At 37.0% G+C, this 20,346-nt stretch overlaps 2 protein-coding genes across 2 annotated transcripts; both read left to right on the top strand.

Annotated features, from left to right (window-relative positions):
- The first annotated feature begins 6,212 nt into the window (after positions 1-6,212).
- hcar1-3 (hydroxycarboxylic acid receptor 1-3) lies at positions 6,213-10,343 on the top strand. Its single transcript, XM_055227248.1, has 2 exons — positions 6,213-6,243; positions 7,612-10,343. The coding sequence occupies exon 2, from the start codon at positions 7,631-7,633 to the stop codon at positions 8,561-8,563; it is 933 nt and encodes a 310-aa protein (XP_055083223.1). The 5' UTR covers positions 6,213-6,243; positions 7,612-7,630; the 3' UTR covers positions 8,564-10,343.
- Positions 10,344-10,865: 522 nt separating this feature from the next.
- On the top strand, positions 10,866-19,569 carry pcgf6 (polycomb group ring finger 6). The gene is made up of 10 exons (XM_033979727.2): positions 10,866-11,351; positions 11,935-12,031; positions 12,726-12,822; positions 13,110-13,165; positions 13,254-13,313; positions 14,060-14,180; positions 15,161-15,188; positions 15,946-16,044; positions 17,272-17,358; positions 18,350-19,569. Exons 1-10 carry the CDS (start codon positions 11,271-11,273, stop codon positions 18,398-18,400), a joined length of 777 nt encoding a protein of 258 aa, XP_033835618.1. The 5' UTR covers positions 10,866-11,270; the 3' UTR covers positions 18,401-19,569.
- The last annotated feature ends 777 nt before the right edge of the window (positions 19,570-20,346 follow it).

The raw sequence follows: 20,346 nt of genomic DNA on the forward strand, positions 1-20,346 counted from the left end.
AACTAAGCTAGACTAAACCAAGACATAACTAGTACTAAAGCTGGACTAAACCAAAGCTAAAGTTGTCTTAACATGACTAAATTAGAACAAAAACATGAGGAGGAAAACATGATAATGTGTGCAAATGTTTGGGAAATGCAAAGCCATAAGATTTAGAAATGTATTCCATGGCATTTGACCCATCTTAGCTACTGGTAGTTCCATCTCCACCCCCTCCAGTGCATGCTTTTATTGTCTTGTCCTTGGGCAAGACACTTCTCCCACACTCTCTTCATTGTCTGGACTGGTGTGTGTAGAGTGTCTTGAATGGCAAAGTAGAGATCAAAAAGTGACATGTAAGGGAATTTATTTTGCATTAAATATATGCAGAGAATTACATTTAGTCTTAAATAAGCACTATGCAGCTTTTCGGTCACCTGCTTCACAGAGATGTTAGATGTTAACCTTAAAGGGCCCATATTACAGTATTTTCTGATCTCTGTTATAATGCTGGAGCTATATTTTGTTTCACTCACACATGTTTAACACACAAACACTGCATATTTAGCCTGAGTTCTTCTCCCAAACTGAAAACACTTTGTTCCACCTTGTGATGTCACGTGGTAATACAGGAAGTGGACCTTTTACCTTTAGTTCTACTATCTAACTTGAAGGTGGAACAGATCATTTTGCTCTTTGGACATGCAGACAGGCTAATGGGTTACTCAAACATGTGTGAATGAAACAAAACACAACTCCAGGTATATTTTTGAGGAGGTAACAACATTATAACATGTCTTAAAGCTCACAAAATTTTGTCTAAGTGTTGAGTTGTGACCAGGACTTGCCAGGCAACCTTAACAAGGCAATTTAAATATCATTGTATTTCGTGTCGAGTCACTTTTCTGTAATATAGGACCTTTAACAATTTTGTTTTTATTAATTTACAGGTGTTTGTTTTACTTAATGAATGCATTATAACACGTCATTTAAATTAGTTCTAAACTTGAACAAAATCCATAACTGGGCCTGAACTAGACCAGGACCACAACAGGGCTAGACCAGGACCAAACCAAGTTATAGGACTGAAATTGGGCTCAAACTATGGACCAAACAAGGACAAGTGAACGCACCCATACAGTCTGCCAGATCTGTTGCGTAATGATTTTATTTCCCTATTCATAGAGTGATTTTATTGGCCTAATATTGATGATCACTATCAATGGTTCCTTGTCCTGTCACAGATAAGAAAAATATAAAATAGGGGCCATAAAACATGTGGTACAGATAATGAGTAAGAGAAGAGCCTTATCAATTGTTCCGCTCTGAGAGAGAAAAGAGAGAGAAAGCCTGAGAGAGAAAGGAGAGAGAAAGAGAGAGAGGGGGGGAGAGGGAGGGGGTGAGAGAGCAGGAGAGATATAGAGAGAGAATGTTAGAAAAATAGAAAGGGGGAGATGTAGGAAGAAAAAGAGAAGTAGAAAGAGAGAAAAGAGGGAAAGAGTTGGGTGAGATGCGTTATTCTGTCTGTTCTATTCTGTTCAATGAGTTTTGAGAAGGAGGAGAGTCAAGGGGGGCTGTTGACGGAGAGTGGAAAGGAGAAAAAGGAGAGGGGGAGAAAGACATATGCGCTATAGTTAAGCTGGAAGAGAAGCACCTTGTTCAATGAGCTAATAAAACAGTAAAATGAAACTGAGATGTTCAGATCAGAGTCCACAAACAGAAGAGAGCGAAGGGGGTGGGGGGTAGAATTTAAAAAGGGAAGTGATGAGGACAGTAACCAAACGGAATGAAGAAAGGGTTGACAGCAGGTTGTTAGCTTCAGTTACACTTGTTACAGTATAAGGCTAACTTTGAGTTTTGGAGCTGAAAATTCATGACAACGTTTACTCCATTTTGTCCACCAATGTGCTCACCTAGGCTTGTGAAACAAATAGAAAGCTGCCACCCACTTTTACTCAATAACAAGTCCCTAAATCTCATGTTTGAGATTATGATTTACCTGTGATAAAATAGATGTCCAACAATAGGGAAATTCCAGTGTTGCCATGTTCAAGAACAACAGGAGAACAGGGAGCATGCAATCAAAATCTAGATAAATAACTATAAAAAGACTTAGTAGTATCACATTTTCCTCTAATTTTTGTCTGTGCATGGCTAGTTTATTTAGTAAGGACGCTGCACATGAATTAAAGCAGATCTATTCTGTAAAATTGACTTTTCAGTGCTTTTAACGCTGTTACAGTTGTTTCCTCTTCTCATTTACCCTCTCGAAATTGTATTTGGAGTAGTTCATGCATGTTTCTTTGTGCACATTGGACACAGCCATTTTATAATGTCAGGTGGCGTTTTTTTTTTATTAAGTGGATGAATATTGCAATTTAAAATATTCAAATTGTAACATAAATATCCGAGGGTGTCATAGATTATAACTATGTAGCGAACACAAGCACAGTAGGTTCTTTATAACATCTGTAATAAAAAATGTAAACATGCCAGATGACAGAAATAGAGTCTGGGCTTCAGAGATAGCCCAGAAATTTGTTTATACCTGGAGTTAAATACTGTAGCATTCATTGGCTGGGCCTTTATAATCACTTTTATCTTGCTAGTTGCAGGTCCTTTATGGTAAGCACTAGAGACAATTTTATTTGGTCTTAAAAAACCTATTAACAGAACTGCTTTCTTTCTCTTCCATATCTCCTTATCCTACCACCCCTGTCCTCTCTTTTCTCTTGGTTTGGTTTTGTGATGTTTGACAGGGCTGCTCAGTGGTGGGGCAGTTTAGCTGAGAAAGAGGGAGAGGAGGAGGGAGAGAGGGAGCGAAAGAGGAAGAAGAGGAGGATAGAGGTGAAGGTGAAAAGAGAGGGAAAGAGGAGGAGAGAGAGGAAGATGAGAAGAGTTAAGGAGTGAAGATAGAGGGGAGGGGAGTGAGGAGAGAGGTTGAAAAGAGGAGAGAGTGAGAGATGGAGAGAGGAGAAGCAACAAAGAGAGGAGAGAAGGGGTAAGAGAGGGACGAGGAGAAGGAGATAGAGAGAATGAGAGGAGACAGAAAGAGAGAGAGAGACAGTGAGGTGAAATTGCTGTGAGCTGGCTGTAAGGGCTTATTTTAGTTAATGTAATTCATTTTTTCAATTAGTTGACTATTGAAACTTTTTAATGGCACCACGGTGGGGGTGTTCTACATGTAAAAACAAGCATGTTCAGCAATTACCACAGAAACACAATGTGCACATGACCAAACACTGTGAAAAAAGATGAAGACATTTTTTAGTGCTTTCTGTCTGAAAACTCAAGAAAAAACTCAAACTGGATTTAAACAACACACTTTTAGGAGCCTGTGATCAGAATCAGAATCAGAATCCTTTTATTGCCATCGTTTGTGAACACAGTTCACAAACTAGGAACTTACTTTGGTGATAAAGTGCAACATAAAAACACACTGAATAAATACAAATACAAATAAGGGCATGCACGAAGTTAAAAAAAAAGATATGCTTAAAAACATTAAAATAAAAGGTAGAATATATATACAACAGCAACATCAGAACAACAGTGCAAACATGACTTATTAAAGTGACCGGTGTTATAAAGTGTCCAGTTTTGTGCAAATATTATAAAGTGTTCATGAGACAAATGGCAGAGGGGAAGAAACTGTTCTTATGACGAGAGGTTCTGGTCCCAATGGACCGTAGCCTCCTGCCAGAGGGAAGTGGCTCGAATAGTCCATGTCCAGGGTGAGAAGTGTCAGCTGCTATACGGCCTGCTCGCCCCCGAGTCCTGGAGACGTACAGGTCCTGTATAGATGGAAGGCTGCAGCCAATCACCTTCTCAGCAGAGCGCACAATGTGCTGCAGTCTCTGTCTGTCCCTGGCAGTGGTCCCAGCGAACCACACAGTGATGGAGGAGGTGAGGATGGACTCAATGATGGCCGTGTAAAACTGCACCATCATCTGGACCGGGTGGAACATCATGTGATGGGTTTTCTTGATGAGGGAGCTGATGGTTGGCTCCCACTTGAGATCCTGGGTGATGCAGGTGCCCAGGAAGCGGAAAGAGTCCACAGTGGTGATGGGGGAGTCTGTCAGGGTGAGGGGAGGCAGGGGGGCTGTGACTTTCCTGAAGTCCACAATCAATGTGAGGGCTCCTGGTTCTGTTCAGATGTTTCACTTTTAGCAAAAATGTTGAGTGTGACTAACTGAAAAACAGTTGAACAGTTCATGCTAATTCACCTGTTGTAGTTCCAAATAAATCAGCTCATCCTTTGTTTCGATTCCCAGACAGGATAAGATCAGGTGCACATACACGCATGTTGACATTCCACGCTTCTTGGGGAAATGACCTTGATTCATTTCCTGGAGACTGATCCCGACCTTAACGACTTACTCACTACTCTCCTAACCTTAACCTAAACCTATTTTAACCCAACTGAACTTAACTGAACTTTAAATCATTAAATCATTTAAAAGATTTACAGCTGAAACCAGAAGTTTACATACATTATATAAAAAGACACATATGCATTTTTTCTCACTGTCTGACATGAAATCAGACTAAACGTTTCCTGCTTTAGGTCAAGTAGGATTATCAAAATTTTTGATAAGTATTTGCTAAATTCCAAAATAATAAGAGAAGGATCTTTAAAAGACAAATTTTCATTACTTTCTTCAAAATCAGAAGTTTACATAAATTTCATTAGTATTTGGTACCATTGCCTTTAAACTGTATGACTTGGGTCAAACATTTTGGATATCTTTCCACAAGCTTCTGACAATAGTTGGCAGGAATTCTGACCCATTCCTCCTGACAGAATTGGCGTAACTGCCAAGTTTGTTGCCAGCCTTGCTCGCACATGCCTGTTCAGGTCTGCGCGAAAATTTTCAATATGATTGACATCAGGGCTTTGTGATGGCCACTCCAAAAGACTGACTTTGTTCTCCTTAAACCACTTTGTAACCAGTTAGGCAGTATGCTTTGGGTCGTTGGAATTTGGCAGCCCCATTTGCGCCAAAAAGCCTTAACTTCCTGGCTGATGTCTTGAGATGTTGCTTCAGTATTTCCACATAATTTTCTTTCCTCATGATACCATCTATTTTGTGAAGTGCAACAGTCCCTCCTGCAGCAAAACAACCCCACAACACAATACTGCTGCCCGCATATTTCACAGTTGGGATGGTGTTGACAGGCTTGCAAGCTTCCCCCTTTTTCCTCCAAATGTAGTGATGCTCATTATGGACAAACAGTTCAATTTTTGTAATGGCTTTTTCCTGGCAGGGTGGCCATTTCTGTACAGTGGTCGTTTCACTGTGGATAATGACACACTCTTACCAGTGTTACCGGTTGATATGGACCAAAGCACATTCCGTCCTGTCTCCTTCCTGAGCGGTATGATAGCTGGACTTTCTCATGGTGTTTATACTCGCATATAATTGTATAAACAGATGAACATGGCACATTCAGGCTTCTGGAAATTGCACCCAAGGATGACCCAGACTTTTGAAGTCCACAATTCTCTTGCTGATATCTTGCCTGAATGCTTTTGACTTTCCCTTGATGTTACATAAAGAAGCAGTGTGTTTCAGGTGTGCCTTCAGACACTTTCACACATGTGACTCTAATTAACTCAAATATTCATCAGAAGCTTCCAAAGACATGACATCATCATCATCATCAGGGTTTTACCAAATTGTTTAAAGTCATAGTAATGTTACAGTATGTAAACTTCTGACTTTGATGAAACTGCTGAACAAAGGTGCAGTTTGAATGTGGACAGAGATGAACATTCTCTTATTGTCTGAGGAAGACTATTCAAAATATGAGTCTCTTTAACAGAGAGCACGGTTTGTCCAAATTTAGTGCGTCTGTGTGGTACATCACAATCTCCTCGAGATGTGACCCCGGTTCCCATCCCAGTCACAGTCTTTAATTTGATAAAGTCTTTCAGCGGAGGAGGAGCAAGTCCGTGTAGAACTTTAAATATAAAACAAGCATTTTTAAACTGTATAAAATTATCAAAATTCAACCAATTATATTACAATTACAATACAATACAATTGTGGACTTGGTTTCTTAGTTCAGGGTTTAGTCCTATTTTACTCTGAATTGTAATGGCGTACGATTTAGGATCTCTCGGAAAGAAAAGTCTTGTTTGAACAAGTCGAGGGAAAACGGGGGGGGAGCATCCTTATTCATGATCTCTTTTTTATAAATAAAACCAAGTGGGGCTGTAACACACAGCAGAGGAAAGACAGACACAAGACGCAAGAGGTAAGGCTGAAATACAACTTTAACAGGTATTTGTGTAGAATTTATTATATAGTATAGTATAGTATTTGTGTAGGTTTTCAGATTCTTGAATGCTACGATATCATACTCCCAGATAGGGACCTGGGATAGTTTTCCTTATTGATTACATTGTGCTTTGATATGAAATATGTAAAATGTGAATGTACAAACCTGATCATTTCTATAGACCCAAAAACCTGACCCAACTGACGTCTGCATTACAGGATTTAATGATGTTTGGAACTCAAGAGTGGATGTTTTAACGTTTGTACTAACATATTTAAAAATACTTGAATATTCTGAGAAAATTGCCTTAAGTTAAAACTATTGTAAATTGCCCTGAAACAGTCACCGCACATCTGATAATTCTATTCAATTTGCACTGTCAAAGTTGCTCTTTAATAACTGAACTCTGTATACATACCTCATGACTTGGTGAGCAGTAATTTTATTTAATTTTTTACAGATATAGTGATAAATGTGTAGCTTTAAGTTTTCATATGCTATAAATAATATAACACAAAAAAGGATAAAACTGCTGTTTGAATGACTTTTGACCAATCATTTCATTTGCAACTCTTCTCCTTCGATAGAATCCAGTGAGAGTTTTAACACTGATGTCCTAATTTGACCTGTGCAACCGACAAACTGTTGTATCTACTGTTGTATGTACTGTTGTATGTTGTACCAAATATGATGACATATTGCGAAGAATTGCTTTGACTGTTAGAAAGAAATATTTATTTTGAATAGACTCAATATACTAGTTGATTTTTTAGCATATTAGCAATATATATAGGTTGCTTTAACATGTTAGGATTAGGACAGTGCAATAGTCAGAGGTAAGGTACAATTTATTGTCCCCATAGAGAAATTTGTCCTCTGCTTTTAACCCTTTCTGCAGTGCAGCTGGGGCACTTTATCAGGAGCACTGAGCACCATAGCGCACTGCTCCGGGACCCATCCCCGTGATCTTGTTAGGCTTGGTCAGGACAACCTTAGCTGGAGGATTTGACCCCTAGTGCATGTTTTGGGTTGTTGGGGGATACCGCAATGCCTGGAGAAAACTTCTTGTTGTGAAGTATGAGTACTAGCCAGTCTAGCGTTAGTGGTTACAGCTCTTGACTCATAGCAGAAGGATCTTTGATTCCCAGTCCATGAGAGGTTCATTTTGGAGTTTGCATATTCTTCCTGTGTCTGTGTGAGTTTCCTCTGTTTCTCCTGATCAACCAAAAGCATGCAAGCAGGGGACCTTCTCACTGTGAGACGACCGTCCAAGTCACCTCAACCACCGTGACATATGTTATTTAATATTTTACTTACAACATGTTATTCTCTCTTTTCTTACAGAATTCAAACACTTCTCAAAATGTCCAACTTCTCCACCAACGCTGGCCCAATCCTGCACTGCTCCTACACCCCAGAGACCCGGACCTCCTTCCTCTTTGTGGTCATGATCGTGGAAGTTGTGGTTGGCCTTCCCGGGAACATTTTGGCCTTGTGGATCTTTTGTTGCCGCATGAAATTCTGGAAACCTCACACGATTTTTCTGTTCAACTTAATGCTTGCAGATTTTTGTCTTTTGGCTTGCGTCCCTTTTCGCATCGACACACATGTGCGAGGCAATCACTGGATTTACGGAGAGATATTTTGCAGGATCAACCTCTTCATGCTAGCTGTGAATCGCTCAGCTAGCATAGCGTTCATGACTGTTGTAGCTATAAATCGCTATTTCAAAGTCCTCCACCCTTTGAATTGCATTAGTTTGATGTCTTCATGCTATGCTATCTGGTTATCCATCTTGATATGGGTTGTTGTTATAATCTTCCGAGTTCCGTTGCTAACTACCAATCTCTTGTATCTTAAGGACAATCAATCAATCTGTCAAAGTTTTAGCTCCCTCAAGAATCCACCCTTGGCGATAACTGTGCACTACATTGCGTACATCACCGAATTCATCATTCCATGGTTTCTGTTAATATTTTGTTCAACAAGAATCATTTGGTATTTAAAAAGACATGAACTAATTATTCAACAAAAGAAGTTTAAGAAAGCCATACGATCGATTGTAGTGATAAATCTGGTGTTCACGTTTTGTTTTTTGCTCACAATTGTCACTGGGTTGGGCAGTTTGGCTTTGAAGAGGTTCAGACCGCGAGATTGTGAAGGCTTCCGAAAAATGACACTGGCTTTTAAGGTCAGTGTTGGACTCACGTATTTGAACAGTGCTCTGGACCCCGTTATCTACACCTTCTCCAGCTCAATGTTCCGGAAAGCGCTGAAAAACGTCTTTAAAAATTAATGTGAAATTATATGAAAATGCAATAATTTGAAAAAATCCACAAAGATGCAAATGTAGTGTTTTGTTGTTGTTATTATTGTTGTTTTGTTTTCGTTTTGTTTTTTCTTTATTTATACAGGGAGAGCCCAATGAGTACAATATCAAAGTTCAATGAAAAAAGTGATACAGACTCCAATGTTTGTTTGATATTGTCACTCAACAGTTTTTTGTTTTAGATTATTCCTGTTTCAGAATCCACAAACTCATTATACATAAAAGGAATTCCTAGACTTACAATAATCTCCATGATTGATTTGAAGTCACTTTCCAACACCTTGAACTGTTGTAGTTTATTGGTGGACTTTGTAAGTTTTCCGGTGGAGGATTCGCCACCTACTTGTCTCTGCGGAGACTATTGTGGAAAAATTACAATTCTAGATTAAAAGTAATGCATTTGCTCCAGTTTTTTGTTTTCCTGGTTCAATCCTGGTTTGCTTCCGGTTCAGTCCTGGTGTGGTCCTGGTTTAATCCTGCTTTAGTTCTTGTTTAGCCCTGTTCAGTCCTGGTTTACTCCTGGTGCTTGGTCTTTAAAACACATGTTGCAGAATGTTGCATGCCTGAAGTGAGTTTATTTATTCAGAAAACTATGTGAGACTTGCCTAAACTGTTGAAAAATGCATTCAAGCTAAACTGTAAATATTTGCACAGGTGAGCCTAAAGCTATTTAATAGTGGGTTTAAGAGTAGAGTTGTCAAAAGATGTCAAAAAATCAGATACTACCCGATACTAAATCTAGTACTGATACTAGATACTCATTTGAGAAGGTATCAATACTAAGAAAGTCACATTCACAAAACAGAAATGAACCTTTCCTGAATAGCATTGGAATAACCTTGAGCCATGTATCTGTACTTTTACTTGAGCACAAATTTTCAATATACTCCTCTCCGCCACATAATACTTCTTTTAGCATATGTTTCATGTAAATTTCATGTCTTACAAACACAAAAAAGGGCTATTGTTTAAGTCGAAATGTGAAATATTTGTTAAGGAATCCACTATTTTTTATTTAAAGGTGTACTGTGCAACTAGACTTGGTGGTGTCGCCTTTTCGTTTTCATGGATATAGATTAATGCCATACAGTAAGTCCAGGCAAAGCAATAACATCTCCATAGAGACAAGCAGACAACCAGAAAAGTTACATAGTGCACCTTAAATATGAAATAGCCTTAATATTGCATAGGCCTACCACTATTTATCTATGTATATGTGACTGTGTAAATACCTTACTGTAATTGGTCTTTATAAAAACTGTACATATATAGGCCTATAATATGAGAATATTTACACATATTTTTAACTTGTGTCTTTTCTAAGACCCTGTGGAGCTCCCTGTATGTTCAGTGAACAAGAGAGTTGTGCTTTGTAAGGTGTATCATCTGTAACATTAGCGCTACCCAGTGACGGAGACTCAATATTACACTTATATTAGCCTGTTATGTTACATGTGTTTAGATATACATTCAGATATGTATTCTGATTGTAAAAAAGGAGGAGTCTATTGTTAAAATTTTAAAGACCTAATATGCATATAGCCTTTGTGTTTTGTATCTGTATGTTGAAGGCCTAATCATGGGCTGAAGCTTCATGTTATATGTGACATTTTAAGGGCTTTCATCTAAAAGATATAATATTAAATTGTTAATATCTATCCTATCATCAATCCTATTTTTTCATCATTCCGGATTCCATGGATAAAAATACACTCAGAAAATGAAATTAAAAGTGTAACATGATTGTTTTTTGTTTCTCAGATTGCCTATTATCTTAAACAATTAGCCAATTTAAACCTGCACTACATAACTTTCTGGAGGTGGCATGTCACCTACATGATTTTACTGAAATTATTATAACCAAAGAACAATATTTCCATGGAAACAAGCAGTATAGGGTCCTCCTCTAAACCAAATACAAGTTCAGTTTGTGGAGATGCAAGCCCACTCATAGTAAGGACACATGTTTTTCTACGTTTTTCAGTGCAATAAAAACAAAAAAAAAAAAAAAAAAAAAAAAAAAAAAAAAAAAAAAAAGCTTTTGGGGCATTTTATTATTATTATTTTTTTTTTTTTTTGGCTAAAAAGTTACATACAATACATACCTTTATTTCAGTCTGTTTTTGGCGGCATTCTTACACTATTCGTTCTGTAGACCTTTGTTCTTAACCTTTGACTTAATCTATTACTTATTTACATGTTTGTTTATATAGTTGTTTCATTTATTTTAATTTTTAATACAAAGTTACCTGCTATTCCCGGTCCTCCCGTCGGGGGGCGGTAGTGAGAGCCCTTCCGCCTGTGAACACACGAAGTACCAGTGTTGCTGTTTGTTCCGCGGGAAACGTCAACGTGCGTCTGAAAACACTACAAAAAAGTGATTTACGCCCTTTAAACTCACTCGACTACGCTTTCCATGCGACAGCCCGACACGGAATAACAAGCCCAATATATCTAAACATACAAGCGGGTTTGGGACATTTTCGAAAAGGTTTAAAAGCGCTATTTGAGGCATTGGAGCTAAGTGCTAATGCTAACCGCACAGAGAAGTGAACAGGTGTCGTTATAAAGCGCTTAAACTTCGCATACATTCGGTGGTTCTTGGACTGTGGAGAAAAAAAAACCCATTCAATTACCGGTATTTTGCCTGAGTTTTGGGGGGGTTTGTGGTAAAATGGAGGTGACTTTGGTGCCGTTTGGAAGCAGGAGCGCAAATGTGTCAATGGAGAAGTCCGACGAAGACTCCGATGAAGAGGTACGAATCTGTAGTAAGTTTATTATACCGATGTTATTACACTATTATAGCAGTATGAAGAGGATTTATACTACATTTTGGATTGTATCTGTCTATTATGCAAGTTTTGATCATGATAAGAGTGTACATTGTTGAAGCTATTATTTATTAAGGACGCATTATGTAACTTTTCTGATTGTCGTATGCTTGTCTCCATGGAAATGCATCTGCCATTTGCCTGGCATATTCAAAACTATGATATTTAACATTTCTATGTCCGTGGAGTCAGATCAGACTCGCATTAGAAGAAATAATATCTACTGTATGAGACCAGCAGAAAAAGTACATAGTGCACCTTTAAACGTTAATGACATTAAGAGTACTGTTCTTAACGTCTTGATATGTAATTTCTTTCCTGTAATACAATGTTGGTTGTTTCAAGTAAGTCACTGGCGGTAGTGGCTCAGTTGTAGTGTTGAGCACCAAGTCTATTCCTTCATATTGAAAATGACTTTAAAAAAATGTTGTGTCTTGACAACACTACTTAGTTGTAGAGCACACTATAGTTACATTATAGTCCAGTAACTTTATTTTGTGTTTTCAGACGTTGCCTCTAAACCAGTTCTACCCTTACATTCGCTGCGGCCTCTGCTGCGGTTTTCTCATCGATGCCACCACCATCACAGAATGTCTACACACCTGTGAGCTCCAGCTATGATCTAATTCTCTGTAATGTTTTAATTAAAACAAAGTTATTTTGTGCATGAAGTACAAGGTTCCATAAGCAATGAAAAGTAGTTTGCCCTTGCACAGTAGTAGTACAAAGTACATTAAACAGCTCAATTGATGCAATACTATACACTATAACCCTCTTTCATCCTTTCATCCTTGCTGCTGACAGAAAAAAAGGCAAAGCATTACATGTGCAAATCTTAAAAGAGTATTCCACGAAGTATTGAAATATGTTAAAATTGGTCAAAATTTCATTGTAATGAATTAGGCTCAAATTAATGGACCCAGAAATAGACTTATGGTATGGTAAATTTCTTTTATACTACTAAATGGTCAGAGCAGCTCAGCCTCACAAACAGCTGCTGCAGAAAGCCCAGTCCATTCTGTTTAACACTGACCACCCTCTGTGGGAGGAGTTTGTGATGCTGCCCTTAAAAAGAGCCAAAACAAACCAATTTAAGCATTCTTTTATTCCTTGTGCACATAGGGCTCTTAATAATGTCAGACTGTTGAACAAGATCTCTTTTATATTGCGGAATATTTTAGGATGCCTTTTTTAATATATACTGGGCTTCTTAAATGAGTTGTGTCCACTATTATTGACAACTACAATATTTTGTTTGATTGATTAATTGTGGTGTGCTGTTTGTCTTTTGTTTGTAGTTTGCAAAAGTTGCATTGTGAAGCACTTTTTCTACAGTAACAGATGTCCCACCTGCACCGTCGTCGTTCATCAAACTCAACCTCACTATAACATCAGGTAAACGTAACCCCAGATATAATTAAATGAAGCACGTAGGAAGCCACACATGAGAAAACAATTACACATGCACTTAAAGATGCCACTATGTAACTTTTCTGGCCACCTACTTGTCTCCATGGAGATGCCACTGTTGATGTTACCAAGTTACAAGTCAGATCAGTAATCTGAAACCATATGGTGTAACATTCTAGGCAAAGCAATAACCATGGAGACAAACATCTGGTGGAACCACAAAAGTTACACAGTGCACCTTTAAATATTGATTTTTTATGCTTTACCCTTAGGCCTGACAGACAGCTGCAGGATATTGTTTACAAAATGGTCCCTTTTCTGGAAGAGTGTGAGTAGAAGTTATTAAATTATATAGTTTTAAATCTTCAAATATGAGATTACATCAACTGTACTTAACTTATTATATTTTTCCACAGTGGAGAGAAACCAAATGTGTCAGTTTTACAAAGAAAGAGGTCTGGAGGTGCCAAAGCAAGGTAAAACCATTAGTGAATATTTTTATTTTGAATATCTTTGTACATACATTCACATTTTCATCAAATATTAATGTAGACCATATGATAAATCTTTTATACTTGAAATGAGACAATACTTATTTACATGTAGCATATCAGTTTGCAATAAAAACATACCAGATTTAGTCATTTTCATTTGTAGTAGCATTAGCATTGTGACATGAAATACCCAAATTGGGGCCTCAATTCCAGCTCCAAGCTTTGCATACTGTTTTTGTGTCCTTGGGTAAGAGACTTTATATATATAAATGTGGTTTGTGTGAGTTGTCATTCCACCCCATTGGCGTACACTGATTATGTTTGCATGCAAACCAAAATTGAAATGTCATGTATTTCCATCCGAACATTACCATCTGAACTGATTGATCTGATTTCTTTTTGATAGTTCACAGGTGTACAAGGGAAATTATGCACCAAAGTATTAACTAATGTGGCAAAGACAAAAATGAAAATGTTAAATATTGAAGTTATTTTAATATTCATTGTATCTTGTCTTCCAAATACAACAGTTATTCTAAAAATCTAGTGAAAAGCTGACACATGTCACTAAGTGTTTTTAATGATCAGAGTTCTCTTGTGCTGTAAAAACACACCAGTTATTGGTTATCTGATTAATATAGCGATCTGATTTCTACTGGCCATAAAGATGTTCCCATTGAGTTTCAACGTTTTTTCCTAACTCTAACCCAGTCCCTTTCTCTCTACAGTCACAGCATTCTCATCTCCTCCGGGTCATGTTGTGGTGAAGAAGAAAAAAGACGCTCCTCCTCAGGCAGTTTTCACAATGCCTCCAGAGCTTGATGTGTCGCTCATGCTCGAGTTTGTTGGGTGAGAAACTGCCTCTGTGTAGCAGGGCTGAAAAATATGGAATTACGATTTTTCTGATTTGCATTATGATTAGATATATGATTACTGTTTTAATAATAGGATTCTGTTCAAAGTTCACATTTTTTTCAAGTATTGATCAAAAGAGTTAACTATAAACTGACAAAGTAATACAAGAATCACACCTCAGAACATGATCTAAACTACAGGGTTAGCAATTTTTTATGCAGAATTTGCCATTTGCATCCATTGAAATTGTGATTTTTTTGATACGATTGCGAATAATCCTGCAGCCTTAATGTGTAGTGCAGTTGTCCCTCACTATGACGCGGTTCACCTTTCGTGACCTTGCTGTTTCGCAGATTTTTTTGTGTGCAATTTTGCATACTTTTTTAGAGTGTATGAATGTGCAGTGTTCTGCGTCCTGATTGGCTAAGGGACTCTAGACCATTGTGAGTCAGTCTCCTTCGTGTTGTGTCTCCTGTGCAGTACAGAATGTCTTTAGCCAAATTTACATAAATGTTCAATCGCTAGCAGTGTGACTCTGAAGTGCTGTATGTTTGCAAGTTTTCTCCCCGACAGAACCCATAATGTCGATGAACACAAATCAAAATATAAATAATCACAAATAATCATCATAAAATTAACATTAAAACAGAAGAGTGCAGAATAAAAACCTTTCATTCATATGCACAACTAAACAGAACTGTTTTTAACAAAGAAAACAAGAGAAATGTGACAAAATGTTAATGCCTGTCTTAGAAAAATGCATGAAGTGTGTGGTGAGGGGTTTTACAGCCGTAGAACATATATATAATTGTAAAAAATAAATCTGACTACTTCGCGGATTTCGCCTATTGTGGGTTATTTTTCGAATGTAAACCATAAACGAGGGACCACTGTATAACTGAACTGTGTGTGGATCATTCATTTGGCCATTAGATGGAGCCATTGCCAATGTGTAACCTCTGTTTCTGTTGCAGAGCTGAGGAGGGAGTGCAGCACTATAAGGTATTGAACACAAGTTACATAATAGGTTTCATTTACAGGATATCACAACTTTCTAGAATTCCCATAGAGCTGGACGACAGGTCAGAATTCTGTGGTGGAATTTGCTATGCAGATTTGTTGACCTGGTTTATGGTTAATATTTTTGTAATTATTGGGCCTATCTCAAAGACCTGATTGTTGTTAGGTGAAAGGACTTTAAGCCATAAGATTAATATGACACGTTTGTGAAGCCAATCCCAAACAATTAGTGATAAGGTTCAACATTTGTGGATCATAAGTTTGTTTTTGTTAGAAATCTCCAGTGAATCTTCCAGTTATACAGGTCCCTGCCTTCGTCTGAAATAAAATTCTAGCACATGAATGCCACCTATTGTTTTATATCTGGCTCAATGTATTTAAAATCTACCTCAGAAATATACCGTAAATTTGGGACTGTTGAGTGCACCTGAATATAGCCTGCACCAGCTACATTTTAAAAGAAAATACATTTTGTACATATATAAGCTGTACTAACATGAGATATTTACACAGAAAGATGGCACCAATAAATCAACACGGGTTGAACATATCTGCATGCACCAACACGGGCCATCTGTTTTTGTTTTTTTTACTTTTAGTCCAAAATTTGCAGTAGGTCCATAATGTGGCCTAGTTGACAAAATCACTCCATTACAAGGTTTTATTTTTAGTTTCGTAATAATTTTGTGTGTAATTTATAGTTTCATTTATAATTGTGTAAACCTCTTGTCCTGTTCAGCCATTGGAGCGTCGTTTTGTGCGAGTTTCCGGAGAGGCCACAATCCGCCATGTTGAACTGTTTATCAGGAAGAAGATGGAGCTGAGCCCGAGCTGCCAGGTTTGTTTTCTAGTCAATGTACAGGAGGGTACGGCTTTTGTAGGAAACGTAAAATGACAGTACTGGATTTTTGCTGTCTAAAAAACATCCAAAGTTATTCCTTACTTGCATTTATGCATTTAGAGCATCCTAATTATTCTCTGCAGTTTATAAGCTTTTCAAAACCCTCACAGACTAGAGTGAAGAATTTCCGTGATGGTAAAGCTAACAACTACCACCATGCTAACAAGGCACTACTTCCTGGTTCGTAGCTAATAAAAACGCTTTATAATTATGTGCAGACAATACTCACCGGCCTCGTTTCTACCCTAAGAGCTGCTTTTAAAATCTATACAGGCGCAAGACGCATTTTACTTAATTACATGAATGGTAATCCATGAATCAGAAGTGCACTAGTTACAAGCTACCCTTGCGGATAAATAAAGTTATCTTAATCTGTTATTTGGTAGTTGAGTTTGGCGTCTGAATATCTCCAAACCTACAACACACAGGTCCCCACATCATATTATTTGAAGGACATCATTTCCAGAGGACAGTGGAGATTAAACAGTTGTAACAGAAGACTGTTTCACCTCTGAGGTCATCTGTGGTCGGGCCAAAACCCAGCGGGCGTCTCTTTAAATCAGATTAGTTTAAAGTGTCTGTGGGAGTTTGAGCGGGTGCCATCTTGTTTTTAGAAACACGTGGATTAGGATTTAAAACCAATACTGCATAGCTCTATCAGGGCTCACAAGGACATTATAACATCACTGGTATACCTCCTCAAAAGTCCACAAAGGTTGTAAATAACGCTGTGCAACATTGACATTTTAATTTTTATCATGGCACCTCCTCCTCATTAAATATACATACCTCGCTGCCTGACCCAAATTTAGGAGGTAGAATGAGCTTTAATACACTAAATTTTCAATGATCAGCTTGGGTCTTTTTAATGGACAGGTCTACAGCCTCTGTCAGTAAAACTATGTGGTTTGGAGCAGTGTTCAGGAACAAATCAGACTTTTTTGTGTTAAAGATGCATTGTGTATTTTTTGTAGTGTCACCTTTACTTTACAATGGCATTAAACTTGTATATCTTGCACTTATTTAATTAAACATGAATTGATTGTAAAAAAGACCTGTAAAGATATGCGTTTGACTCCTTACTGTGAGCGAGGGTGCTTGTCCATAGATGTGATCTGTAACTTCAGAGCTAAGACTAATGTAGTATCATGTGTTCTGTTTCAGGTGGATGTAGTTTGTGGAGATCATCTTTTGGACCATTTCCAGTCACTCAAAGAAATTCAGAACTCAGTGGGAGAAGATGCTCTGCAGGTAAAACTCTAAAACTCAAAAAAACAAAAAAGTGCTTCAAAATATTATCAACAATTAAAACATCAAATATGGAAATAATGTAGATTTGAAATGTCATAGATGGTGGCATGTAGGAACTCTCAATCAATGTAATCGTGCTTGAAACAATAGGGTTGGGCTGATTTTTTTGTAAAAATAATAATGTATTTATCTAGGATATAAAATCATTTGTTACATGTTTGTGTAAATATACAGCCATACAGCCTCCTCTATTTCCATTTTTATTCATTAGTCTGTGCACAAAGGACACACAGACTGGGAGGGGGGGATTGAATATTGGTATTAATTACTGATATCGGCCAGTACGAAATCAAAACTCGATAATGTCCGGTACTGATATTTGAGTCCATATATGGCCTATTCCTCTGAACTAATAACATGATGAAAGGCTGTGCAAATGAGTTTTAATGGAACCAAGTTATAATCGTTTGTTTTATTTATTTTTATGAAGCGAATAATCATTTGTTTTTGTTTAAAAATATAATAAAACATTGTGACGATGAAAATGATGAGGTAAAAAAATGCTTACTTTTTTTTGCAGTAAGATTAACCTTTATTTGTCCCGCAATGGGGAAATTCCAAATACAACAGTTTTGCAAGCAAAGGTCAAGATCAGCATGAAAATGCCAACTCTGTGTCAGCAGAATAAAGTGATAAGGCTACAAAAGACTCAACACAATAAGTGGTTATGACTATGTTATGTACAATGCGGCATATGGACAAGAATATACTGCTGTATGCCCAACCCAATTATGTGTATGGTAGTAGAAGTAATATATATATATTTTCAAATTTGATAATAATTAATTGAAATTTAATGTTTTGTTGGTGCATTTAGTTCTTCTGATGGTAGAATATTGCTTATAATCTCACAATTTTTACATTATGTATTACTATAATGTGAGCCTATTTCATTGAATTCAGTATTCTAAAATGTTTTTCAATGTTTCAGGATGGACTGTTGGTGCTTCACTTTGGCCTGGTTCTGCCCTCTCCCCAGTGAGCTGGAAAATACAAACTTCTGCACAAAAAACAAGGGTTAAACTTACCTCTAGAATATGGCTTCATCAGGGCTAATATTGTACGTATAATGTATAAAAACATTTTTGTTTTTCCAAATGGCATTACTTTTGAACAATATTATTTTTCATATACACTGTTGAATTAACACTGACACAAAAACATGTCTAATTTCTAAAAGAAGAGGGTATAGACCTTTACAAAAAACACCAAATTTTAATTTCCTCTGGTAATTAAATCTTTGTTTCACAATATTTGAAAACAGAAAACAATCTTTAAAAGCGTATTGGGAACATAAACGGAAATGTTGCTGCTATAACCAGCTCTAATCTATGATCTTTTTCCCATAGATTAAGAATGGTTAACCACAACTTAACCAATAATTTAGTCAAATCCTGGTTAAAGAGGGGGTTTTATGCAAAGTCCATTGCATCTACTTCTTACAATACTGCACAATGCAAATTTTGGACTGTTGTAATATTTTTGTGTTTTATTTTAAAGTTGCACTGTGTAACTTTTCTGGTGGAAAAGCCATCTTTCGATGGAGATACCTGGATTTTCCACTGTATGTAAAAAAAAAAAAAAAAGAAGTAAACTTCCACTATCTCCATGGACACAGTTACAGGTCAGATCTGTGGAAAGGTGACTCTGCTCACTTTAGGAATGCTTGTTTTTCAGTGTATTTTGAGGAATAAAGTCACTGCTAATTGAATAAATGCAAGATCCATAACTATACAGTGGAACATTCAGGCAAAGAAATAACATCTCCATAGAGACAAGCAGGTGGCAGACCCCTCAACCAAAAAGTTACATGGTGCCCCTTTAATGTTGATTGAGATACACATTCTGAAAGCCTTTAAGACTTTAAATACTTTAAATTAACTACTTACATATTTTTTCCACTGTATTTTTTATTTTCTGTACATAAGAAATGGTTTGTCTTCTACAGATTTCCTTATTTATATTGTTTTGTTATATTTGAACATTTTTAGTGTCTTTCAGGGTGTCAAACTAAAGGGCTGTTTTTGAGATTTGTAAAAAAGCTGCTAACATTTATACGATTTGTTCTGATTTATTTTTTTAATTCTCCAGGCAACTGGAGTATTCATAAATCTTAAACTGGCATTTTAAGAAAATAAATGTGTTGTGTTTTGGAGTATCATTGTGATATTAAAAAGCATTACTTTTAGTTATTTAGCAAATTAATCAATTGAGGGTGTCTCTAGTCGACTAAAACTCGTATCAGTATCAGTGTAACACTGAATCAGTGGACTTACCTTGTTATTCAGAATATAAGGATTTATACAGGACATCAGCAGAAAGGAGAAGTTAGTGAATGTGTGAATTAGCTGAAAATTTGATATGTAAAAAAAGCAAAAGGATCCATGTTACACTGTTTTCTGATTTATGTTATGTGGTTTCCTCATTATAAGCATACTCGGAGTTTTGTTTCATTGACACATGTTTTAACACATAAATCCTGTATATTTAGACTGTGTTCTCTCTCACAGAAAACACTGTTCCACCTTATGATGTCATGTGGTAATACGGGAAGGGCTCCATTGTGTTTTTAAACTGCAACTTCACTACGATCACTTGGATAATTTCAGCTCTGGAATTGCCATCCTGTACTGAATAAAAGGTAAAAACTACCTTTTCATGACATCATACGGTGGAACAGAGTATTTTGAGCTTTTGAAATGACCAGAACTCAAAAAATATTTTGTCTAACAGAATTTAAGTTTTCTGTTACTTTTAGAGATGTAGATTGCTTAATAATGCAGGATTACATCTGTGAATGAAACAAAACACAACAGGTATGTTTTTAATGAGGTATATGTAATAGTTTTCAGAGCTTTTGCCGCTCCTTTTTTTAGTCAATTAAGTGATCTTTAGTCTATCAAGAATTTCTTTTATCGACTGCAGCCC

This window comes from Periophthalmus magnuspinnatus, chromosome 15 (assembly GCF_009829125.3).
Source record: "Periophthalmus magnuspinnatus isolate fPerMag1 chromosome 15, fPerMag1.2.pri, whole genome shotgun sequence".
Classification (NCBI taxonomy): Eukaryota; Metazoa; Chordata; class Actinopteri; order Gobiiformes; family Gobiidae; genus Periophthalmus; species Periophthalmus magnuspinnatus.